Here is a 27,393-nt window from a genome sequence, read left to right as displayed (position 1 = left end):
CAAAAAGCAATAAAATGTGGTAAGTTAGCTGTGTTGAACAATAGTCAATGGACTTATAGAAGAAGGGCACCTGGAGCTGAAATTGATAATTTTGTATTACTGGAAAGTTTTGGTGTAGCAAATGATGATATAGCAGTTTTTTTGATCATTTAGCAATATGTATGAAGAGGGTGGAAGATATGGAATATACTAAAAATAGGAAAGGGAATAAAAAAGAATAAATGAGAAATGATGTCATGAATTTGGAGAATGGGAAACACTGCAGTTACAAATGGATCATACAACCCTGAAGGCCTTTTATAAAAAAACTGGTTTGAATGGTGGACTAAATTTAAAAAGTATAAACAGTGTTTTTCACTGGCAGGATGATGAAGGAAATGAAGAGAAAGTTAAGTACAGAAAGATGTATCAGATAATTTACAGAAGAATACAAGAGAGTATTATGATATGAAAAGAAAATTTATACAAGAAATTGAGAAACATTTCAGAAATTACAGCATAAGAAGAGATTTGCAAGGGAGGTGGGAGGAGGTGCCTGTATAGTTCAGTAAAATAGTAAACAAGCATATTAGTATAATAAGGGAAATGAAAAAATGTAAATAGAGAGGTACCCCCTAAAAAACAGCAAATTAAGAAGAAGAAAGGACTTCCAAGATGGCTGCATACTGAGTAACAGCTTAACTTCAGCTCTACCAGTATGAAAAGAGAAATTCAGAAAACCTGGAAGAAAATCACAAAAGGTGAGGAGAAAACACTGGTTGGGAAGAATCCTGCAGCTGTTCAGAAAAAAAGCAGTTCAAGCTCCAGCTTTGGTGCAAGACATGATTTTCAGTAATCTAGAGGAAAAAATAACTAAGATGTGCTCAGAGCTGATGAAAACAAAAAAGAAAAAAAGAAAAAAAAACAGAAGTATACAAATTTAAAAAAAGGCTGGAAAATGGAAGAAGCTGTAAAAAATATTCAGATGAGCTGATAAAACTGCAAAAATCAGACGGTGAAATGAAGAAAAGGCTGGCTGAGTATGAGACTGCTCAAGAAAAAATGTTTCAAGAAAATGGTAGAATTAGAGGACAATGCATGAGATTTTCTGCTGTACTGGGGAAACTGGAAGGAATAGATTGTATTAATTTTATGAAAGCACAAATAAGCAAATGGCTGGTATTCCACTGCTGGAGTTGTTAACTGAAAGGGCACATAGTGTGTGTGCTCCAAACCTGGCCATGAGAAGGCAGCCAAGACTTTTAACAGTAAAGATGAAATCCTACCAGCAGAAAGAGTTGATTCTGACAAAACTGTGGCAGGAGGACAAAGTACTATAAGTTTGAGACAGTAGAGTAGTTGTTGAAAAATGATGTACACTAGGCAGGAGAGTAGTAAGTGTATTCCAGCAATCAAGCAATGTTGAGAAGCAGGTGTGAGATTCAAGCTGCTGTATCTAGCTATTTTCAGAATATTGTCTTGCTGGAGGGTCAAAGCCACTTTCTAATGCAGAACAAAAAGTGAGCTATTAAACAGAAAGTGGTTCTGCTTCTTATTCTTCTGATAATAAAGCTCACAGAGAGACTATGCCAGTAAAACCTTTTCCAGTGTTCCAAAGGAAAATGTTTGAGATAGAGAAAAAAGCACAGGAGATGGCTAGAAGAAGAGGAGTACATTATAAATGAACCAGAGACTGTATATGGGAGATGGAGATCAACAGGAAGAAAACCAGTAACCTGGAAATTAATGAATAAATGTGTGATTACATGTATCAATTACATTTGTGAAATATGATGGAACAAGAAAACCTGGAATTATTAGACTTTTTTTACTTTAAATATAGCACATGCACCACTTCATGTCATTAATGTTTGGAAGAACATTAAGGAGACAGGAAGAGGAAGGAAAGAGGTTACTGTGAGTAAAACAGTTTTTGTTCTTAACAGTATTTTTTTATAAAACATGACATATATACTGCATGCTAAAAAGTAAAGCCTTTTCAGATATTTTTGTGTGCAATAGGGATACTAAAGTAAACAGATGCCCTTATTTTTTCCATCCTTCTTTCTTACTTCTTGTTCAATTTTAAGAAATCTAGGCATGGCAATGTAAAAAGAGAAGAAAGCATGGACAAAATAGCATGACATAAGAAAACTGATATAGTTTTTCTTAATTCTGCATAAGGGAATGGCTGGATTATGGCCCTTGGTTTTATCTAAAGTTTTAAGGGGGAGCAAGTAAATAAAAGAACACTATATAATGAAAGTTTTCCTCTAGCAGATAAATGTTAACAGTTGCAACATGAGAAGTTTATAGTGGAAGGCAACTGTGGCCTAGAAGGGAAAATATAACAAACCAGGTTACATTTTTCTAGAAATTATGAAAATATTTGTTATGGAAGGTGTCATTTTATTCTCCATGTTTCCATGGATACAAGCTAAGAGAGCAATAAAAACAAATCACATCTTTATTTCAATGACTAGGAAATAATGTTTTCTGAGAGAATCCAGGCTGCTTTCTACATTTGAGAAAGGAATAAATATAAGACAAAAACACACAGAACTTAAAGTAGAAGCACAGGCTGTATCATGCTTCTTAACATGGATAACCTTCATTATAGGTTAATTCAAGTCTATGAGTAAGGCGGTCAATCCTTAACAACTGTTCATATAAGGAGGATTAAACTTTATTATTTGAAGATGTACACAGTTTTGTGTTTTTGTAAAGGTTATAGATATGTGTTTTATTTCTGTTTGAGGGCTTGCATTAAAAGAAAAAGCCTTGTAAGATGTAGCATAGGTCCAAATAGATATAACAAGAAACAGCAGTATAAGACATCGATATGACAAGCATTTGTGTATGAAATTTAACACGAATGCTGAAACCAGTCATTTAAAAAACTGCTATACATAATGGATAGGAACAATAACTTCTTATCATAATGACAACACCGTCCATATTATCTTTAAATCTGAATGGTCTTACAGAAATATCCAAAAAAGAAAGAGCAGTGGTATGTATTTATATTCCACATAAAATTGCTACAGTAGAGCTCAACACAATTCTGGTAAAAATGATCAGCTTTCAGCAGGGAATATTACTTGTAGGTCAGGAATGGAACTTGATTTACAACACTGAAGATGTATCTGGGGGTCTAGAAGGAAGATATAACTAGCCATGGTAGATCTTTGAAGAAATGCATGAAAATATTTGGTATGGAAGGTTAGAATTTAATACTAAGAGTTAAGAAAGAGAATTTACATATTATTTCCCAAGGAACAAAAACTGGGCTAGGCTATACCGAAATTATATTTCACAGGAACATGTGCATTTAATTGAAAGCTTTGATACACATCCAATAACTATTTAAAATCATGAGCTAATAATTTCTAAAATAGAAATGCAGGGTAATGAAATAAAAATGAGACACTGACATTTCTCCACCTATATGTTAAACAGGGAGTTAATAAGAAAAATAGAAATTTCTTCTGAAAATACAGCTAGAGAGTGGGATAAAATTAAAGTGGAGTTTAAAATAAGGTAGAAATAAAAGAAAAAGAAATATGGTTAAAAAGTAACAATAATGATTTAGAGGGCCTGCCAAATGTTAAAGTATGTATTGGAGAACAGGGGAATCTCTCAGAACAAGAAGTGCAACTGCAGAGTCCTAAAGACAAAAATAATGGGCTACAGCGATATGCTGTTAAGCAACTGATTTTTTTACTTATTTATTTATTTGACATTTGTTTACCAGGGTGGTCTCACTAGGTCTACAGAACCCATTTTCAGCAGAGGCCCGGGGAGAAAAGCTCCACATACAGTACAATACAAATACAGTATAATCCAATACAATAAAAATTACATTAGAAATACTATACAAAAAATAAGTTCCTGCAATATATTCCTACGGGATCCGTACAGATGCTCGATTGCATCTTTCACCAAATCCCAATCTGGTGAGCATACTTGTGCGAAAGTGCTTTTCAGCACTTTTGCGTAAGTATGCTTGTTGTTCCGATCGTACTACAGTGCGGTAAGGGAAAATTCCCTTTTGCCCACTGTAGTGTGACCTCTGAGTGAGAATATTAAAGTGGGGGGGGTGCAAGGGGAATTGCCCCCTGCATTCAAGTAGATTTTTTAACATACTTTAACGAAAGTGCTTTTTCAATGAAAGCGCTTTCGTTAAAGTGTGTTTGGTGGTAATGGATTCGGGCTCTTGATCTTTCGATCAAAAGTCCTAGATCCATTCCTACACATCTAGACAGTTCTAGACAGTTAAAACATAACAGACAATAATAATCGCTCTCACCATACATGATGTAGACAGTGTCCAAAAAAGTAGTATGTAAGTAGTGCAATGTGTGACATTAACTGTAATAGTACATGCAAAACAGAATGTTAGTGTCAGTTAGAAAAATAGCAGCCAGAAAGTTAGTGATGCAGACAGATAGTGAGAGAGAAAGTTAAGAAAAACAGAAGCAATAAAGCCTGAGTAGCTTAAGGATATGGTATAGAAGCAGAGAAGGAGTTAGAAGAGCCTTAGGATCTTGCAGTCTGTGAGGGATTGAAATGTGACAGAAAGAGGAAGACCTGAGCATTAGGCAGGCTTTATGCAGGAGCAGAGCCATGTATTTTTGAGATGATTTTTTAAAGAGCCTTTGAAATTGGTTAGGCTAGGTAGCTAGAAGTAGTGAATTCTAAAGTATAGAGACAGAGTACAAATACAGAGAGTGACCAGGTTTTCTTGTGAGTTTTGAGATAGCGAAGAGATTTTTGTCTTCTGATCATAGGGATTGATTTGGTGTGTAAGTTGCGACTAGATTGGCTAGTGCAGGGCAGGTAATAGGCATTTAAATAATGTTGTTAGAGGTGGACAGCTGAATAAAGGCAAGTTGGTTGGGGAGTTCAAGCCAGTTTAATTCTAGGAGTGGTTTACACTGGTGTGTGAGATATTTAGAGTTTGTGGCAAACTTTGCAACTTTGTTGTAGCACTGTTCTAACTTGTTCCAAGTTAGTTAAGATAGGGGCACCATACAGAAGGAAGGGAAGTAAAAATGTTTTTGAAGGGTAGTTTTGCTTGCTGAAGTAAAGGAATGTTTGTTTCTATATAATATCCCAGTTTTTGATGAGTTTTCTTTATATTTTGCTGTATATGGGGGTCAAATGAAAGTTTATTGTCAATGATAACTAGAAGTTTGGTTTCCTGCACTATTTCTATGACAGTGTTGTCAGATGCAAGGATATTCAAATGATCAGTGACAGGGGAGGTGTTTTTGGGATGAAAGACTACTAGTTTTGTCTTCTTTGAAATAAGAAAGCACTGGGCATTTCTTAGCCAGGATTCGACTGCAGTAAAGGACTGTTGAGTTTTTGAAAGTAGTTCTGATAGTGATTGAGCAGTGCAGATAATGGTGGAATCATCAGCGTACTGAATGAAGGTCCCAGGGTGAAAGGCAGTGTGTGTAGGTTGTTTGTGAAAATGTTGAAGAGTAGGGGTCCTAGGATGGAGCTTTGGGGGACTCCAGCAGGGTTGTGGAGGAAGGGTGAGAGTTCATTGGACCATTTCACTGCTTTATGATCCTTGAAGTAGCTCTGAAACCATTTTACTTTATTATGTGAGAAGCCTAGGTTAGACAGTGTGTTCAAAAGTAAGGGGTGAGACACTGTGTCAAAGGTTTTGGAGAGATAAAGGAATGCTGAGGCTGTATAGCATCCTGCATCTCTGGCCTTGCTCATGGTGTCTGTAAAAGTTAACAGGGCTGTAGCTGTGCTGTGGCTAGGTCGGAAGCCATGTTGGGTTTTGGTTAAAAGGTTGTTTCCCAATAGATATTGCATTACCTGCTGATGGCCATCTCTCTCAAGAACTTGGGATATGGATGATGAGATGGATATAGGATGGAAATTGGATGGATCAAAAGAGTTGCCTCCTTTGTGGATGGGGGTGATGTGAGATTGTTTCCATATGATAGGTACTTTAGATAACTCCACAGCACAGAAGTTTTTAGCACAGCTGCTCAGGAAACAGAAATGAGAAAGTTTTGTTGACAATATTAGGGAGCTTATACCAAGGAAAATAAGAGATCCTGTAGAGGTATTAAAAATATTTCAGACATTTTATGAAAATCTGTATAAAGCACAAAAATGTGGAAATGAGGAAAAAGTACAAATTGAAATGTGCATGAAAAAGTTAAATATGCCAAGGTTGGAGGTAGATGAGGCTCAATTACTAACAAGATAGGAGGAGATAAGATAATAATGGGGACTGTATAACCAATCTACAGGAAAGTCTCCAAGAAAAGATGGTAATCCTGTGGAAGTTTGGAAGCTAGGACATAAGAAAGTGATAAAGATCTGGAAGGTTTTGTTTAACAGTATTTTAAAAGGAGAAGGACCAACATCCTGGAAGAAAGTGGTGAAGGCTGCTATACCTAAAGATGGTAAAGACCAACATCCTGGAAGAAAGTGGTGAAGGCTGCTATACCTAAAGATGGTAAAGACCCGTAACAGACACCTTCATATAGGCCCATTTCGATTCTAGACCATGATTATAAACTGTTTATGTCTTTAATGGCAAAGAGAATGGCAAAGGTGGTGCCACAATTGACAGATGCGGATCAATGCAGTTTTGTGGAGGAGAGGCAAACATTTGACATTAGTAGAGCAATGATGATCCAGAGGGAAGCTGAATGTAAGAAAACAACATTGTTGTTGGTGGGTCATGATGCAGAGAAAACATGTGACAGAGTAAGCTGGGATTAGGGCAATGGAGACATTTGCATTTCCTGATTAAATTATAAGGTTCATTAGGAGGATATATAAGGGACCAGAGGTGAAAATTAAAGTGTGTGAGGGGTCCGGTTCTGTTTGAGCAGAGGAGCCAGGTAGGGCTATTCTCTTTCCCCTTCATTATTCCTGTTACATTCAGAACCACTGTCAAAGAAAATGAGGGACTCAGAAATTGAAGTATATATTATTTTATACATGATAAAACCAGAAAAAGGATATTTCAGTTTTGTGGTACATTCTGAGACAGTTTTAAGCCTTCTCTGGACACAAATTAATGAAGATATAAAAAAGGTAATAGTTGTAAACTATGCAGCCACACACAAACTGGTTCAGCAATACCCATATTTATGGGGACATGATAAAATTAAGTACATAGGGGTATGGCTTGAATAGGATTTTGTTATGCCAGCTAAGTATATCTGGGAAAAGACTAAACAAAATACAATACAAAACTGACAAACTGGAAGCGCTGTTTTATGGATAGCAAAATACAAGCAGTGAAAATGTTTTTACTCCCTTTAGTTTTATACATGTTAGGCATAGTTTTATCAACCAGATGAGAAGTTATAGAGAGCAATTAATAAATAGTTGAAGATTTTATCTGGGAGGGGAAGAGGGCAAGAGCCAATCGGGATAAACTGATCCTTCCAATAGAACAATGTGGTTTGGGATTACCTGATTTGAAGGGGTATTTCAGAGTTGCACATTTAAGGCTCCTATGTAAAGCCCAAGCAGAAAGTTATAATTCAAAGTTGAAATGGGCGATGATGAAACAGGGGGAAGCTCAAGAAACAATGAAAGACTGATTTTGGATGCAGATGATTAAAAAGAATAACAATAACTATACAGAATACATTTGTAAAGTAACAGAAAGTATTCTAAGAACTAAGCCAACACTGGAGTGTAGAAAGAAGATTTTGATGATAGGGATGACTGCAATTAGGGATACAGAGTATAGGCAAGAGGGGGCTGGAATTTACTGACAAAAACTGGCAAAGGAACCACAGTAATGGGAGCAAATACTTAGAGAGAGAAATGTAATAGAATGGGGAGAGGCCAATAACTGATTTGGACTGCAGGCTAGAGATTGCATTCCCTATCAAGGACTGACAGAGTATAAGCAAAGAGAAGAGAACATGGGGATTCTAAGTGAAAGACCAGCACTGGTAGAGTTTTTATTAGAATTTAGAACAGAAGCTGCTGTTTAAAAAGGGATAATTAGTAAGGCATATAAAATAATGCATGTCCACTACAGGAATCAATCAGAGTAGGTTAGAAAGTATTGGGAAGAGAAACTGGATAAGCAATTGACAAAGAAACAAAGGAAGAATATATGTGTTGCTCTCAAATATGCAACAACATATAGAAGATTTAGTATCTTTGCTTGGAAGTGTTTGCATAGGTATTTTTATACCCCAAGCAGACTCCAAAGAATTTTTCCTCGGGTAGATTGTAAATGTTGGAGGTGTGATGGGGATGAAAGAAGTAATTGAGAACATACTTTTTGGGAGTGTAATGAGTTGGCAGACTTTAAAAATTCCCTACAGACTACTCTGTCATAAATACTAGGTGAGCAAATTGGTGTAATTAAGGAAATTATTTTTTTGAGCTGTGATACAGAATCAGAATTGTGTAGACACAGCAATACCTTGTTGAGTTAAATTCTAGTGGCTGCCAAAAAAAAAAACAATTACTAGACAATGGAAATCAAAGTCTAAACCAACTGTACTAGAAGCAGTAAATATAGTGACCAAGATAAAAGAACTGGAAGTGGAATCTTTACAGAAGACTAAAAAGAAATTACATAGAAAAAAATGGGAATTGTGGGAACAATACAAGAAGAAGAATATTTTGGAGAAGGAACAAGGTAATGGAAGGCAGGAATGAATGAATGAGCTATGCAATGTTTGACTGAAAATTTACTGTATTGATTATAAGTGATTTATAATGTTTGCAACTGAAAGCATGGCAATATGGTCTGTGTTCGTATATATAAATGCACGATTGCCTATGTCATAAGTGGTAATTCAATAAACATGTTTCCTGTTTAAAAAAGAGAGTAAAAAAGAAAACGAGAGAGAATGGAAAGTAAAAAAAAATCAATAATTTGTTAAGGAGGAAATGGAAAAAAGAAATTGCTACTAGTGAACTGGATGAAGTACTTAGGAAAGTAAATGTCAATTCAGTACCAGGTCTAGATGGTATAGGGGATGAAATGTACAAGAAGTTATGGGATTGGCAAAAGGAGTGTTTTATAAATGTCTTGAATGAATGGTTGAAAGAAGGATTTGTTTATGAAGATTTATGTAGTAGGATATTAAAATCTATATGGAAGGAAAAAGAAAAAAAATAAAAATTGGAAAGCTATTGCATTAAATTTTACAGATGATATTTTAATGAGAATAATACATAGGAGAATGAAAGGAAGCACAAACGACATTATAGAAAGTATATGTTATAAAAGGAAAGAGATGCCAGCAATTATTATTGGCAGTTTAAGAGACTGTGGATGATATTATAAGCAAAAGGGAAGATGTGAAACTTATGGTAGGTGATATTAGCAAGGCATTTGATATAGTAGGACAAAATGCTTTGTGGGATGTTAAAGAATAGGTAATTGAATTAGGAGTGTATGTCATGTCAGCATATCAAAATAATAAAGTGAAAGTGTTAGGGGGATGGGTGGCTGAGTAAAGAAATATGTATGAATTGAGGAGTAAGACAAGGATGTCCCATGGCTGGGATACTGTTTGCATTAGTAATGAGTGTTATAGTGCAGTAACTTATAAAATGAACAATGGTAAATATGTGATGCAAAAGGAAGAGGTGATTCCAGTAGTTTGACATAGTCAGATGATATAGTGGGGTTGCTAAGAATAAAATATGAATGAGGGAAGTGTTGGGTTGTCTGAAGGGATGTTTAAAGGAAATGAGAATGTCCTTGAATAATGATAAAAGCAAGGGTTTGGGAGATGTGAAAATTGGAAGGGTGTATTTTTCAATGAATGAAGTATCTTTGTTAGGTATAAAATCTGGAAAAATAATGTAGTTATGAGACAATGGGAGGGCTTGATAAAAGAAATGAAAGCTATGTCTTATGTTGAAGACTTATAAATTAGCATTCAACAAAAGAGGTATGTGATGAATTTGGGTTTACTACGAAAAACAGCATGCATGTCAAATGCTTATATGATCTCAGAAAAAATATGAAAAAGAAATTGTGCAATTAGTGTTTTCTTTCATATGGGGTTTAGTATTAAACTTGGTGAAAAGAGGTGTACTGTACATGACTGAAGATGTAGGGGGATTGGGGTTATTAGATTCAGTTGTTTATTCTACTTCTTTAAACTTCATAGAATATTAAAGTGAAAGAGAAATCAATACTAAAAATGTTTAAATAAAAGTACAAATATTTCTGGGAAATGATGAGAATACGAAAAAGACAAAGAAAGACTACATGGTAAATGAAAATTGATGATACAGAGAAAAATAGAAGGATGTGGTATAATAATATGATGAAACAATATTATGTAAATGCATGGGAAAATGGGGTCTACTTCAATTAAACGAAAGCGGAATCCGTCGAATACAAATCCGTCGACACATAAACAGTGAAACGAAGAAACGCCGAACACACTAAATAGCGAAATCGGAAATGTCAAATTGTCATAGTTGGCCCATCTGCGGTATAGCTCCACAAGGTAAGTGTGCGATAGTTACGGACCATAGGGTTAGGGTGCGGATTAAGGTAAGTGCATAGATAGGTAATGTATGTAAGGTTTAGTGTAGGGTTTTAAGTGCATGTGTGTGGAATATTTACTTTGTGTGGGTGTAGTTCTGTAGGGTAAGTGTGCGGTAGTTATGGACCTTAGGGTTAGGGAGGGGTTAAGGGTAGTGCATAGATAGTTGTGTATGTGGGGTTTAGTGCAGGGTTACAAGTGGGGTTTTGGTGCTTTAATTTAGAGTTAGTAGTAGGGTTTTGGTTAGTGTATGTATGTGTTTTTTGTTGTGTTTGCGTAGGTAGTATGTTATGGGCGGTGGGGTTGGCTGACTATTGCGGTTTCAATGTTTAAATTTCACAGTTTTGCATGTTCAACATTATAGCGTTTCGCTGTTTATGTGTCGACAGATTCGTATTCAACGGATTCCGCTTTCGTTTAAAGTAGACCCGGAAAATATACCAGAAGTGGTGATAAAAACCATTAACGTACAGAAAAAGTAGTGTACTAAGATTGTAGTGTATCAGGATTCCTTATGGCAATTGGTAATAAATAAGTTACCTGTAAAGGGAAATGTGTCAGATAAAAAGAAAGTTGAAAGTGTGTCTATTTTCTGGGGATTAAGAGACGACAACAGCATCTTTTTTGAAATGCAGAAGAGTGGTTAAACTATGGAAATATTTGTGTGAGGAAAACTTTTTGATAAATATTAATGATGTAAACAATGTAGATATGAATATGTTTATGTATGGATATAACAAGAAGGAAGAATATCTGAGAAGGGTAGATAAGAATTTATTTTAGGTAATATGGGGTATTTGGAACCAGACAGTGAATGAAATCTGTTTATTGAGTAATGGATTTTGGCTGATATATTGTGAATTAGATTATGGTTAAGGAAAAAGGTGTGGGGTTCAGTTATTGAAGAGTACCAGTGATGACAATATATAAGAATGTATAAATATGCACCTGAAAATATGTCTATTTTGTAAATATGTAAATAATGTTTTATGTTGTGTTAATAAAGGACCCTTACACTTTTCAATAAGTGGCATGAGATCTTTGCATCCACTGAGCTACCACCAACACAAGCAGATGCGACCTTGGTATAACATCTCATATGAAGGACAACACAATCAGGAGTGCAGCACCCTGCATATAACGAAAAGAAATAACGAAGTGTACAGGTACCTAATAATTTCATATACTATATTAATACTGATAGAAAGCTGCCTTCACTACTTGCATTCTTTACATGTTATGAGATAAACAGTGATTACTTTTCACACTTTATAAAATTTGCAATAAATACTTCTTTATGAAGATGGCATCTATGTTGTTAGCACCACTCAGCATGCCTGGGGACTCTGCAATGAACCCAGTACTCAGAGAAAGACGCAAGTGTCATTCTCATGGACTACAACAAATCCTTGGTAGACCTTATACCAGAGGCTGCATGTAAAAATCAAGAAACTTAAGCCTAGCAGATTACTCCTACTTATCAACCTGTAATGCCCACATCAGAATTGCGAAAAGGGCAAAGAGCTATCAGTGCCCTGGAAATGTATGTATCCCTTTCTCTGATGGATTCATATACAGTTCATATCCCCATTCTCTTAATACAAAGAAAGAGCAGTATTACCAGACACAGTTGTGCTTCATGGTTATATCAGTGCAAAGAACTGAGAGAAATCGTTGTTAATCTTCCTACTATTCCTCTGTAGCCATGAAGCTTCCCCTTGGGATATTTGCTGGTGTTAGCCAATATGGTAAAAACTTTCAATATGGCAAACACCACATACATATGACGATGTAAACGGAAGTCCAAGCAGAAGGTCTGCAGAGGGCCAACTGAAGGGACTAAGTAGATAATAGGCCCTTTTCTGCCTGTGAATCTTAGTTTTTCATAAAACATAAAAATATGCTAACAGCATGGTGCAGCTCATGTCTGCAACATTATTTGCTTCTTAAGGTATTTACAACAACAGACACTTTTAAAGTACAAATGAATTTTCAAGTCCATAAAATGTGACCCCCCAAAAAATCATTTAGGTTTCTATCCCCTCTAGGTCATTCCAAAAGAAGGAACCTATGGTGTCATTGGGCTTAACGGAAAAAAATGTACATAAAAATTAAATACAACCTTTACATAGACACTGGTGCCAAAGTCAGGTGGCTTTGAAGTCAGAGCTCCAACTGTAGGTGAATCAATTCTCTTTTCAGTGTCCTTACCAGCCTAGGATATAAAACAGATTCATGTATATTGCAGAAGAGAGCAAATTTACCATTTTTGTGTTATTTTAATACAATTACAGTTGCATAATATAAACTGCACAACAAATCAGTTTATGATACTTATAAACCATTAATAATGTGCACGTTAGTAATGAAGGTTGAAACCAAACTTTACACAGCTATTACACACAATCACTTCTAAACCAGTCGGGACTGAAAGTCAATTTTTTTTAATTCTGCTCAGTGTAATTTACAACACTTCAGTCCTGCACAATAGTTGACAGTAGTGTAGATTCATATTGCAAGGGTCCACTACAGTTCACCAAAGCCAATTACAACAAAATTACAATTAACTGAAAATGTTCTGCACAAAATTCTGGAGATCCAATGAGCTACTCAGGGCTTCCCCTAACTAAATATAACTTCCTCAGAGTTCATAGCATCTTAGGGGTATTTCCTTGAGGCTAAGTTCTTCTATGCCTGAAAAAATTCACAAAACTTTTTAAATTATCGATTTATCTGACATACAACTTGGTGATTTCTCTGTCTCCTGAAAAATAAAGCCAGAGCTGCAGCTAAATGAAACAGTATCATGGTCAGTCATCCCAGAATTTTGCCACCCAATCCAAAATTAATGACTGAAATGTAACACACTAGCAAGCTCTTTGCTATAGAGCCACCCAGCCAATAATTAACACAAACACACCCACACACACCCACACACACTTCAACAGGTGTGATGTTGCTTCACTGTGGTTGTTTAAATTAATACTGGCACTATTTCCAGATCATGCCACCCTAAGAACTTGCACCCCAACCTAGCAACAGTTCTGGTGGGAACAACCTTTAATTATCTTTTTTATTTATTCAAGTAAGCAAGCTCAGATGACATAAATGAATTATCTAATAAACACTTTTAGATCTGCTCTGATTCTTGTTTCAGATTCTTCTGCACTTCCACTTTTTCAAAATGTATCTGTTTTCTTACTGGAACTTCAGTTAACCTACAAAGCTGGGGAGAGGCATTATGGAGGTTTTACTCTGGAAGATGGCAATTAACAGACTGTTCAACACACAGAAGTAGGCAGTATAAATCGCTGTTAGGGACTGTATAAGATAGATTATAAAGAAAAGGATTTCATATTCTAGTAGATGATTACTTCACAGTTCTTCATTCTCATTTCAAGGCATATATTCAACAAGCTGTGGTCTTGCTCTGTCTGGTGCACAAATTCTCACAAATGACTGTGATAGATCTTTTCCCTCCAAACCTTTTCAGGTGGCCAATATATCTAGCTTTCATAAAATAAGCATGATTTTTGCTAGTACAGAGATTTTTTTTCAAGGATAATAGTTAAGTATTGCAATGAGGCAGCATCCAAATGTAAATGTCAGTCAAGCAATCTTTGAAAGCAACAACCACTACCTCAGAAGCAGTAATACACTCTAGAAACTACCCAATTAAAACAGTCTCAAAACTGTTGAATTTGATATGTATGTCTCCCAAATATGCAACAAATTCTAGAAGGATTTACAATCTTGATTGGAACTGTTTGCATAGCTATTTTATACCCCATGCAGAGCCCAAAGAATTTTTCTTCAGGTAGATTGCAAACATTGTAGGTGTGATGGAGAAGAAAGAGGTAGATGGGAACATATTTTTGGGAATGTAATGAGTTGGCAGACACTAAAAATTTCCTGCAAACTACTCTAACAGAAATATTGGGTGAGCAAACTGGTGTAACTAATAAAATTTTTTTTTGAGTTATGACAGAGAATGAGAATTGCCTAGACATAGTAACGATTTGCCAAGTTTAATTCTGGCGGCTGACAAACAAAAGCAATTACTAGAAAACAAAAGCTCTTATTGTAATATTTGAATTCTACCTTTTATAGTTTTATGGTTTTATAAGATATGTTTTTACAACTAAAGCTGTTTAGTGTGTGACCCCAGCAATCTTGACCATTTCTTTTTGTTTTCATTTATATAAATGCATGACTGACTATGTCATACAGGATAATTTAATAAATACATTTCTTGTTTAAAAAAGACTAGTTTGAATACAGACTAGCAGCAGTCCAAAGCCTTATTGCCATTTCAGTGCAGCCTACAGGACAAGCCCATGTGATACTTTCATCACACAGCTGTAGCACATGCTAATAGACCATTTTTATAAGCATTTTCCCATCTTCTGATACTTAATATTTAAGATTATGTAGCTTATTATGGCTAGGATCCATTCAGAGAGTTTCGAACAGAATGGTTGCACAGGTGCTGGAAGGCATGGTCATCAAAGTGGCAGTATGCCAGAGAGTACATGGCATGGTGTGCCACAATGGGCATCCTACACAATGCCTGTATGAACAGTTCCTGAAATGTGTCATTATACATCTGATTAAAAAACAGAACAGGCATCTGGTTTAACACACCTGTGGTATGCAATCTGATATGGAATTGTGGTAATAGATGGGTCAACAGTCACCAACATTCAGGGGGAGTCAAGTGGAAATAAATCAATAAATTAATCAAGTAAATACATAAAACTGGCTGGCTATTCCAGTCACTGATGGTAGAGTGAGGGATACTACAACTGTTATTGACAGGTTCTTGTCATTAAGAATGTGAACACCAATTCATAACAGCTTAATGGACAATGATACAGGAGTCTGATTACTGAGAGATGGGAGCAGGAATCCAAATCATTACCAGTGTAAGGAGGCTGAAGAAGCTGAATATGGGTCAGTGGAATTAAGGACATTGTTCACTTATAGCAGACATTCAATGACAGACAGTGGTTAGGGTGGTATGAGAACAGCTTTAATAACTGCTACGATGGGATTCTCAGTGGCTTCTGTATGTGTCCACTGTACTGAATGGAACCACAAAGGGCTCTATGGAGCTCTCTGCTTTTGCAATCTAATTCATGTTTGTCTAACATGAGGCTCCCACTTCATTTGTGGACAGTGCAAACAGACTGTAGTTTTGTCCATCTACCAGTTGTGCATTAATGCTGAACCATTCTGATCCCTTATGTATATAAGTAACTTCTAGTTATTACTCACTGGACTATGTGTAAACACATTCTTCTGAAACACTTGTGCAGTACAGAAGTAATGTGCAAAATGCTTACTGACATGCATACAGCTCTGTGGTCTTTGCTCATCCTGGCCATCATTCTCCTGCTGTGTGTATGTTTCTGTGCGTGAGCACTCTGTGGGTGGGGGAGTAGTGTATTCTGAACCACGGAGCTATTATGCAGGGCCTGTAACAATTTACCTCAATCCATAAGCATACTACACCTTAGCCACTTTTGCCATACTGGCTGTGACAGAGGTCTGTAGTGTACCTTGACATTGTGAGATAAAACTTTGTCCTCTGAACATTGAACCATGAGCAGAACAGTATTTTTCCAAATGATGCCATTCCACTAACGCTAGTTAATCTACGGTTCAGTATCAAAAATGTTCTTTGGACCAGATGTGTAAATTCAGAAAGTAAGTCTTGGTATCTACTTTGTGCTGTAAGCACAAATGTTGAATTGGGGTTCAGGACTGAACAATGCAGATGTGAAATAGATGATGAAACTAAACAGCTGCCAGATGCTGCCAGACCACACTGAGAATGTGTGAATATAGTGCGATTACTATCATCCTGTAAAGATCAACCACTTATTTAGAGTGCAAGATTGAACCCAGGAGTTGTAATGACTAAGCTTTACCCACCAGATTACATTATCATATGGAAAACTTACTGTTGAAGTTAAAACATGCCCTTTAAATGTACTGTACTGTACTTTCACAAGGCTAATACTTGGCCAAAATACCTTTTGTTGTTCAGCCTATTGTACTGTTGATATGAACAATATTGAGAATGTTTGGCAGTTAGCACAAAGGATGAAAGCTATTAGTTGTTAATAAGCTACTTCATGGGGTCCAGGGTTTGGTTCCCTCAGCTGCCATTTGCCTAACGTGTAACGATAGTTGAAATTAAAAGAAGGGAGCTGGTGGATTTGGGAAGTGTGATCTTGTGTTTTGATTGTTAAACTTCTCACAAACATGGAATAGAATATTTTAAGTGTTCTAGCCAACTTTAGAATAGAGGTAGATAGTTCCTTAAAACAGGACAATAGTAATATAATTTACTAAGGGTGGATCTTTTCCCAAAGTTGATTCAAACATAAAATGCAAATGAAGTAATTAATATTACACTAGAACATTTAGAAAGCTTGCAGAATTGTTGGTTGCAAACTAATTAAGAGTTATCCGTATTAACAGTGGTCCTTATGAACAAACAGTCAATATTTTTGTATACAGATTTTACATAAATAAGAATTGCTATAAGCAGATGTCAATATAGGATTTATTATAGTTTTTTGGGTTGTTACATCCTAAAATATGGAGGCTATGAGAAGAAGTAATGTGAAAGAAGGAGCATAGCCCTCTGCACAATTATATTTACTCACTGGTCATTTCTGTTTTATTTCAGTATGGTTATTACCAGATTGCCAGTCAGAAAGTAAAAATATGAATTACAATACTTTGTGAAGTTGGAATACACAATAAAATGTGTCAATTTAACAGCAAAATGCAAATATTTGATTGGCGAATACATCTGCCAGATTCATGTTAATAAAAAACTAAAAGTGTTGGATATTGTTTTACAATATGTTAAAGCTGGTCTGATTAATGGTAGGTTTTGAAGGGATAAAGAAATGGTAGGTGAAGACAGATTAGACACATCATGAGTTGTGGAATTTATTTGTTTAGATCGGTTCTGAAGAAGTACTGTGCTGCTTCCAGAAATGTGTAAAGATGACACTGTACTATTAAATGTATTATTTGGGAGAGCAGTTCTGTTTTTTTAATGAGTGCTTTACGTCTACAGCTCTAAGATTCCTGTACCACGCCTCCTGTGGACTTCAGTTGCACAGCGTATTGTGCTTGATAAATCTATATCGAACTCGATATGAGACGGTGTACACTGGAACCATGTTTCTCTTCCTTCTAACTCTGACTGTACAGACTTATTTTGCGTCAGTTTTCCACACATCAAAATAAAATCATTTGGTTATCGTGCAATTTACTATAACCTAGTATTTAGTGATATCTTTATATTATTTATCCTGACAATGACCGGCCTCCTCTGTTCTATGATGTAGTGCTAAAAATGTTGTTTTATGAACATTATATTTGTTCTCTGTAATACTTCAAGACGGACATATAGTGTCTGCTGCACCTTTCTAATAGGTAAGGTCTGTCTATACTAAGTGTTCAGATTGAAATGATCTGAACAAACCACTGAAATATAAATAATTTTAAGTAAAAACAGGGAAAATTGGTTACATTCTGAGTTTTTGCTCAACAGGAGCAATACCCCATGACTGTGAACTGTGTTTCATGAACTGCACAACACCCCATTAGTGTTGTTGCTTTAAAGACATACAAGGTACCCAGAAACAACATGTTGTGGTGTTCTGCAGTTCTCATACAGGCTGTCAGTCTTATTGTCAGAGCTGTATGCTGAAAGCCAGTGCTGCAGTCACTTTACAAACAGTGTACAGGCTATCCTGACATAAAGCAGAATTCTTCAGCCTTTGCATATCTAACCTAAAAGCAAATGAAGTCCCCTTGCTTCTTTGTTCCACCCACCACCCAGTTTGCCAACAGCATAACAACCCTCTCACCCGGTGTGGCAGCAATTAGTGACAGCCTCCTCTGTCTACCCATAGTGATTGTGACACACTTTGGCTCATAGGTAGTTAGTTGGCACATGATCCCATTGAGAACCCTAGCCCAATTCCTCAATTCCACTAAAGCACTATATGGTTAAATGAGTTGGTCAAGGTTATACAATAAGCAAATGCATGTTGAGGGACTCAAACCCTGTACTTCAGAAAGGGGTTCATTAAAAATCTCATGGCCTTAAATCAATGTACTAACTTCCAATCCTTGACACTGATGAGCCAACAAATATCATGGCAGCAATTACCATCAGTGCTGTCCCATAAAGGCAGAGCCACAACAGGTCAGACACAATCCCCAAAAGCCTATCTACTGTGTGCACCGACAGTACAAGGAACACTCAGCTCACACGTGATGTCCTTCCATCTGCATTATACATAGCACAGTCCTACTGCCTTCAGCCAAATGATGTAAATGTAAATAACTGAGCACTGCAGTACTGTGCTGGGGAGTTAACTTAGCATACTGCACTAAAGATGCCTTGCGGTACAGCGCCATTGTAAACGTAACCATCTTCAATATCACGTACCTTCTACAATGCTAAAAGGCCCTGCATTTCTGAATTTAAACCACTGTTTTATGTTGTTAACCAATCAAGACTAATACGGATAATTGTCACATCTTGCTATGGGACCAATGCTGTTCAGGAAACACAGAATCTTATTTCTGTCAATAAACCAACATTTTATGTTGGATTTGAACACTCTCTCATTTTATACTTTTACACGAAATACAGAAAGTTGCAAAAATTCTCAAACTATGCTCACCAACTTAATATGGGCTAAATACATGCGTTTTTTTTTTGTTTGTTATTTACATTTGGGACCGTCTTCATCCAATGATCCTGACTTATGAAGCTTAAGCGAAGAATCTTGCCTGAAATGCGATTATGCACAATGACAGTGAAACATAAATGTGACCAGGCATTCACCATGTACCCTTTCTAAAAAATAAAGTACAGATTTGCTATAACTATCATGGTCTATTTTTTTATGTATTACTCGGAATGTCTGGTTGGCTTAATTTGATTTCTGCTAAAGTGTTATTTTCCTTTTTGGGGACGGAGTACTACACTTTTGAAGGGCTAATTTCTGGAAGCTGGCATAAAATTAAAAATCCTGGCTATGGCCCTACTGTAGAATAATTGTTAACTATTATTTTTAGCTTTGTCCAGACTGTTCGTGCTTATAGTTTGAGAGGTTTTACCTTACATGGTCCACAAATGGAAAGCATTCTAAAGTGTAACAAGACTACAAAGTTCATTACAATAGATAATCTAGTGCAAGTCATCGCTCAAAATCTACATCCAAAAAGTCAGCATGTTTGCAATTTAAAGAAGATATCAGTTTGGCAGCTGTAAATGATAATTATGATTACAGAGATTACACAGTAAAATGGTGGGCAGAGGACAACCAGAGGTCACACTAAGAGAATTGCTTTTCAGGTTTAAATATCACTGATGGATTAGCTACTTGCCAGTGCCTTACACTGAAAAGTGGGGTGATACAAAGGGAGTTCCACAAGTATTACTATCACCTGTAGGATGACAGTTGAAAGTAGGAAAGGTGGATTAGAAGTTTTTAGTTGTTTATTTGTAAAACAATTGCAATTTTAAGAATGATGGTATTTTTTTACTTATCTGACCTTGGCAAACTGGACAACTAATATGCCCTGAAACTGGTGAATTAACAATAGATGAGTCTAAAAAATGCACCAGATCATTCCATGAATGAACACTGTGAAACAAAATGGTGACCCCTTTTAGGAAAATAATTTTGTAATGTGAGGATAAAGTAAAAACTCTGGTCCACTCTCTCGCTATATATATACATATATATATATATATATATATACATATATTTACACACACATACATATATATAGATATTATATATATATATATATATAGATATATAGATAGATAGAAATAGATATATTACACATACAAACACACATACAGTGTACATTTATTTATTTGCAGTTGTTTTACCAGGATAGTCCATTGGGCCAAGGAACCCATTTTCAATGCAGTCCTTGGGAGAAAAGCTCCGAGACAAATTAAATTACAGTGAGTTTTACAAAGAAAAAAAAAATTTAAAAAAAAAACATTTTTGATTAGAAAGTACAGAAGTATAAGGAGAAACAACAAAATTAATTGTACATTTCTAAAATAAGAATGAGTCCACTTGAAATTAATTATACAATTACTAAAATTAGAATGAGTGTACAGTACAGTTTATAAAATAAAGAAGTAGGAGGACATTAGATTTAGAAACATTCATTATCTGAAATGGTGAAGTAGGAACAAAGTACAATTTCTACAGTAAGGTTGACACACAAAGGTACTGGTTCAGAAAATAAGAGTGACACACAAAAGTACAGACTCAGAAAACTAGAATGACACTTTAAAGGTTTGGACATGTGAAAATGCAGGAGTATAGCATTTCATCGAGAGAAAAACAATGGTATTATGGGTGAAGTGAAGTTATATTTTGTATGAATATATTGTTATACTTTTATGGTTGTATTAGTTAATGCATTCCAAGTTAATTACAGTACATGGCTTACAACTTGCATTTATTACTTTTGTGTAACTATATTCTTCTAAGTGTACTTAATATATTTTCTATATGGCAACCTTTTAATTTCTGTTTATGTGAAACTTAGGTAGGATAGGAGCATATGCACTGAGAGGCAAGATGCGAGTGTAATGAGGTTTTGAATGAGGAAAGGCAGGAGATAGTGCGGATGGATGAAGGAAGAGAATTCCAGAGGCGTGCTAGGGAGAAGGATAGCAGGTGGTTCCCAGATGGACGTGAGGGTTTATGACGTTTAATTAGGTTTGGGGAATTGGATCTCAAGTGTCGATTCGGTATGTACATTTCAAAGGTATTAGCTAGGGAGGGGCAGAGATATGGTTTGTGGATGGGTTTATGGGCTTGGATAAGTTGAGTGTAACTGAGGAAATTGGGTAGCTCTAGCCAGCTTAGTGGGTGAAGGGAATTACAGTGGATGGAAGAGGATTTGTGACCGGCAGCAAACTTGTATATTTTGTTATAGCAAGTTGCAAGTTTTATTTTAAGGAAGGATTGCAGATTGGTACAGATAGCTGCCCCATATAACAGGGTTGGCTAGTGTGATTCTAGTAGAGGGAGAGATGAAATGCTATGGCTGTAAGGCATACCTAGTTTTTTTTTTTTAAGTTGACTAGTAGATGCTTATCGAATTTTAACTGGTCATCGACGACTATTCCTAATAATTTTGAGTTGGAGACAATTTCAAGGGGAGTTTTGTTTTTGCTGGTAATAATGGATGACAGTTTGTCAAGAGGAGAGTTTTTGGTGGGGCTAAAAAGAATCAGTTAAGTTTTGGAAGCATTTAGAGCCAGATGGTTTTCAAGCATCCATTGCTCAGTTGCAGAGAAAGTGGCTTGAGTGAGATATGTGAGATTTGTGAGGGAGGAGGAGGAAGAGATTATAGTACAGTCATCTGTGTATTGAATAAGGGTGGAATTAGGGATGGCTTAATAGAAATCATTAATGAATATGTTGAATAATAGGGGGCCAAGAATAGAGCCTTGGGGGACGCCTGTTGGTGTATTGAGGAAGGGTGAGGAGGCCTTATTCCATTTTACTGCTTGACGTCTATTTGTAAGGTAGCACATATTGCTATGTCAGGTAGTACATAGTGACAGCACACTGTCAAATGTGAACTTTCTTGGCAGGCAGTTTTTGTGTTGTGTGCAGGAGTCAAACAAAAATAGCATCACTGAATGGTGCTTTTCTGCAGAGGATGTAACCTTGGTAATGGTGAGTGTGAGAGGATATTAAGATCAAAACTTTTGATATATCAAATAGTTCAGCATTACTATTATGAGTGTGCAAGGGCTCCTCTATACCAGCTTACTAATGTGTAATAACCCTAAATCCAATCCCTAACCACTATCATGCGCAATTTCTAAATAAAAAACCTTTCCCTAACAGTAAAAGTCTATAGACAAACTGTGTCCATGCTTAACTGCAATTGTGTGTGTGTGTGTGATTAGTTTAGTTTCAGCTAGCTTTTCCTTTGATTAAATATGCTATTGACATGCATGAATCGATGTAATATGCATCAATGTTTCTGAACATTGACAGTTAATACCATACTAATATATCTGCATATGCATGTATGCATGCTTCTATTATTGTTTAACTGCTTGCTCCCTTGTTTAAATGATAACCACATACAAAACACTGATGCCCATCCGACTGTAACACCAGAATGGGATTTAGCTTATGTACGACAGGGAAGCAAGATCTATCTTCCATGCAAAACCCCATCTAAAAACACTGAAATGTACTTTAACATTGTTTCTGCAGGAAGGACAAGTCGGATCCTCCATGCAGAACTCAATTCAAAAGTAAAAAAAAAAAAAAAAAAAAAAGATTTTCAATCATTCTAGTAAGAACATTGGCAGACAACCTAAATATAAATTTGATAAAAGAGATGGCACCCATATGCATGCATATATTAAACAAATATAACTAGAGAGAGACAGAAAGAAACAGAGAACACACGCATGCAACTGTATGTGTAGCAAGAGAGAGTGAAAGAAGTACTTATCTGCAGACACAAACTCACCCACACATATAAACTAATTTATAACATAACCTAGCCACTCATTTCATGGGTTTGCATTGTCATTTTTATAACTGTGAGAAAAATAATTACGTGGCCATTTTCTGGCACCTTATTCTCTTTACAGAGCACAGATGGTCACATTTAAATTACTTTATTATGATGGCAATGCTTGGCTATTATCTTCATTTGAGTGAATTAAAATCAAATATTTAAAATCATAATTAGGTTTAACGCATGACAAAGATGCAGCAAAAACTTCAGACTGGTTTATGCAAAAAAAGACTCATGAAAAAAAAGCAAATAGTCTTACTTTATGAAGTATTATTGTTACATTTAATGTGTGGCAGTTTCCACTTTAGTTTTTAGTGGTTGCATTTCACTTGCCATTGTAGATGAAACCTATTAAACACTCTCCATTTCTACAGGGAAGTTGCAGCACAAGACAGTGTTTTCATTTTAAAATGAAGAGAGGAATAAAATCAATTTGGTTTCTTGTTAAACTGCTACAGGGAAAAAAATGGTCTCCAAGTCATCAATGGTGTCAGTAACACCAACATAAAAGAGTTGTTCTATCTGAGAATCAAATCATAGTGTTGACTTGGAAAAAGTAAGTCTGCTGGCATAAAAGTGGCATTAAATATGGTAATGACAATTTTAAGCACAACCAGATGCAAACATTTGTTGAATGCATTCAGTATTATTTATGTATAGAAGCTTAATTAGGTTTATAGGACAATACTAGGCTAGCTGCCCTTGTGGGCTATTTTAAGCCTAGCCAATTTCCCTTCAAAGATGAGAACCAGACCCTGTGCTTTGTGTCTGTGAGGTAAACACCTTAACCCACTTGTTGGGGGCTGATATAGTCATTAACCTATTTACCTCACACACACAAGGTACAGGATGTTTTTCCTATGTGTATGGGATGTTGGATAGGTTTAAAATGGTCCACAAGGGCAGAGAGCCTAGTACTTGCCTATAAACCTCTTTAAGCTTCTATACATATATAACACTGAATGCATTCAGCAAAAAATTGCATTCTGTGGTAAGCTGCAAATTCAGAACACTGCTTTTCCTTTTACTCTGTGCATTAAAACATTTTGAGTTTCTCTGCCTGAATTGTTTGTTGAACTCAGTATTTATTTAAATGCAGGTGGAGAGGATGGACCCCAATAATCTTGCCTCCTAGTATGCACAAAAAGTCACCACAGAACCACTGGTGCTTACTAGACTGGTGGTCTGTGAGGATCTTCTGAAGCCTAGCTTGTATTCCTATGGTAATTATTAGCCCTTATATTTTGCAACAGGAATATCAAAAGGTGAAAAAAAAAACTATCAAAAGGTGGGCTGAACAGGTACATGTTGGGGTAATTACATGCTTCCCCTATCCATGACGGCCATTAGTGCTAAAGCATGGGTGACATTGCGGCTACCCATCCATGCATCCAAATTATGTTTGGCTAGATAAAGGGAAGTATTCTGTTTTATGTGGAGTGAAAGACAGTTCCATATAAGTGGTATTCTCTGTGATGCTAACTATCCCGCCAGGATATTCTACTAATTTTGCAAAAAAGATTCAGGCCTCTTGAGCAAGTGTTTATGACACCACTGGATCTGCAAACATGTGATAGGTTTTATAAGACTAGGGTGTGTTGAGGCTCTACACACAATGAAAAGGTCACCTCTTAATAGCCTGTATGATACCAAAAAGAGAGACAATGCTTTGAGATTTTATGATTTAGGTCACTGTTTTGTTTTTGTTTTTTTTAGTGAAAAGACATTGTGGTCATCCCAGTTGTGACTAGTGTTTGGACAGGTACATACTGAGAGGGGCATTATATTCAATGAGTGGCCCACTGAGTTCTGATTAAAGGAACAACTGCATCCTTGGATCTGAACTCCATACGTTTAGACAACTGTGGATACGTGGTGATCAAGGGACAGCTCGTTGTTGACATTGGTTCCCAAATTTCAAACTATTTGCTCAGTTTTCAGAGGGGGTATTGTCAATGCTATAGTTACAAGATGAGTCACATATGCCAAATATATGGTTATACATTTCTTGGCATTAAGTTTTAGTCCATAATTTTGACACCAACTATTTGTATGCAAGAGGCCCTCTTGTATGATCCAGGTGTCCTTTGGGGAGTTTATGATAGCACCAAGTTTGCAGTCATCTGCAAACTTAGTCAGCCAAAAACCCTTAACATTACCTTTGACATCTGAAAAGCAAATGCTAAAGATGAGTGGTCAAAGGACTAAACCCTAGGACACTCCACTAGAGACAAGTCATTTGGAGAAGGTACAGTTGCCCAACCTTAGATCATGGGTTTCATTTGTAAGCCAGTTTGTTATCTAGTGAATTATAGAGGAGTTTACATTTTGCTGAGAGAGTTTATCTTCGATGCCTGAGTGTAGGATGGAGTCAAATGCCATTGCAAGGTGCACATATGCATTGTGCGCCAATCTGTTTTCATACATTGCCTCAGGGACTTTTTTGAAAAAATAAAACAGGTTAAGTAGGCAGGACTTGTTTTTAATGAATATGAACTTGGCTGAATCAAGATTCTGTAGGTTACTCATATCCCTGTTTATTAGTTCCACAATGAACCTATCCTAGCCTTCCAGATGAGAATGGTCATGCTTGTGTGTCCATGACTACACTTTTGTGCAAGGTAATGACTGTTGCTGTCCTCCATTCTTCTGTCATAAAACCAGTTTTGAGGCTAATATCGAACATCATTTATAGGGAATATGACAAGCCTTGTTTCAAGCTAACTAGTATGCAGCCTGATATTTATCTGGTCCCACAGATGAAGTGCCTTGAGAACTTCTTCTTGTGAAATTTGGTGGGGTGTGCATGTCATTATTTGACCAAAGAATACTGAGGGGGAGAGAGAGTTGAAGTTAGAGCAGAATCTCTCAACCAGGCTACATTCTCTGGGTCTGAATATGTGATATCATTTACTATTAGCTTTGCACAGTGCTGGGCATTATTTCTGAAGTTTCTAACATAGTTAAAAAAGGTTTTGCAGTTATGTTTTGCCTGTGTGGCTATTTTTACCTCTTATCTGGGTTTAGATGATTTGGCCAGCATATGGATTTCCTTATTTATTTATTTTAGGTTAAACGTTATACCAGGCTAATAACCGCTATGGTCCTTATAAGCCTACCCAGGCATCCCAAAGGTGACCAACAAATTTGATTTATATCGGTGGTGATTTGCTGACTGCCTCTATCTACCTGAAACACAGGAGCCAGATCAGGGGTGAATTTCCAGTTACTCATCCATTGGTCCAAGCTGTGCTTAAAAACGGATAGGGAGGAACTCTGCTTCACATGGATGGGGAGTCTGTTCCAGAGGTTGGGAATTCTCTGGAAAACATATCTATCCAACATGTCCTATTTCTGTCACAGTAAAAATTTAGGTCTTTTAAAATAGTAGTTCTGATGCTATTTCTTTTGTGGCTGTGCAAAACGTTCATCAAACCAGGGCCACGGATTCTCTGTATGTCATGCAAAGATCACCTGTCAGAAGTCTGTATGATATCAAGTAAAGAGACAGGCTCTTGAGGTGACCAGCGTAGGACATTGCGTTTACTCTGTGTATTCTTTTTTGTAAGGAACCTTTGTGGACATTTCAGTTGCTTTATGTGTGTGGTCAGGTACATACTGGAGGGGGCATTATACTCTATATTTGGTCTGATGAGGGCAAAGTAGTATGATGACCTCTCTGGACCTAGACACCAGGCTCTTGTGTATAGGGCTGAACAATATAGAAGGATATTCTTACTACCATGGATACATGCTGGTCAAAGGCTTGGTTACTATCTAAATGAGTTACTAGATTCCTGACTAGTGACTCACCTTTTATGGGAGTTTTACTGATTATATAATTACCTGGGGTGGTAGACTTCCCAAAAGGTTCTATAACACATTTCTTGGTATTGAGTTTTAAACTATAGCTTTTGCACCAAGTGTTTGCCTGTATTAGACCTTCCTGAAGTGTGCTCTCAACTCGGAGGGATTCAATAACTGGTTCCAGTTTGCAATCACCTCCAAACGTGGTCATCCAAAGGCTTTTGACAACCAAGAAGTAGGGGGTCAAAGAGGAGTTATCCCAGCACAGAGACCTTGGGGACTGATAACTGGCCTTTGTGGAGATGGCCTCACTGATTATAACCTCCTGGGTCTCATCAGTGAGCCAGGTAGCAATCCAGTGTGTTATAATAGGGTTTTTACCTAGTTCCATAGGTTTGCTGACAATGCCCATGGGGTACTGTATCAAATGCTGCAACCAGATCTATGTAGG

The 27,393-nt window shown here is 36.5% G+C and overlaps 1 protein-coding gene across 3 annotated transcripts in view; it reads right to left on the bottom strand.

Annotated features, from left to right (window-relative positions):
* The window catches only part of ARHGEF3 (Rho guanine nucleotide exchange factor 3), a 3,017,585-nt gene that overhangs the window by 1,567,511 nt on the left and 1,422,681 nt on the right, over nt 1-27,393 (bottom strand). For 2 of the 3 annotated variants that reach the window (XM_044078691.1, XM_044078692.1), the window contains one exon: nt 12,628-12,720. The exons of the other annotated variant lie outside the window; for it this stretch is intronic. In XM_044078691.1, the coding sequence (XP_043934626.1) occupies nt 12,628-12,720 (93 nt within the window). The remainder of the gene's footprint in view (nt 1-12,627; nt 12,721-27,393) is intronic. 3 annotated transcript variants of the gene reach the window in all.

The sequence above is a fragment of the Protopterus annectens genome, chromosome 7.part1 (genome assembly GCF_019279795.1).
Source record: "Protopterus annectens isolate FY-2018-M chromosome 7.part1, PAN1.0, whole genome shotgun sequence".
Taxonomy (NCBI): Eukaryota; Metazoa; Chordata; order Ceratodontiformes; family Protopteridae; genus Protopterus; species Protopterus annectens.
Note: the sequence above shows the minus strand (reverse complement) of the source record. Positions and strands in the feature narration are given on the sequence as shown.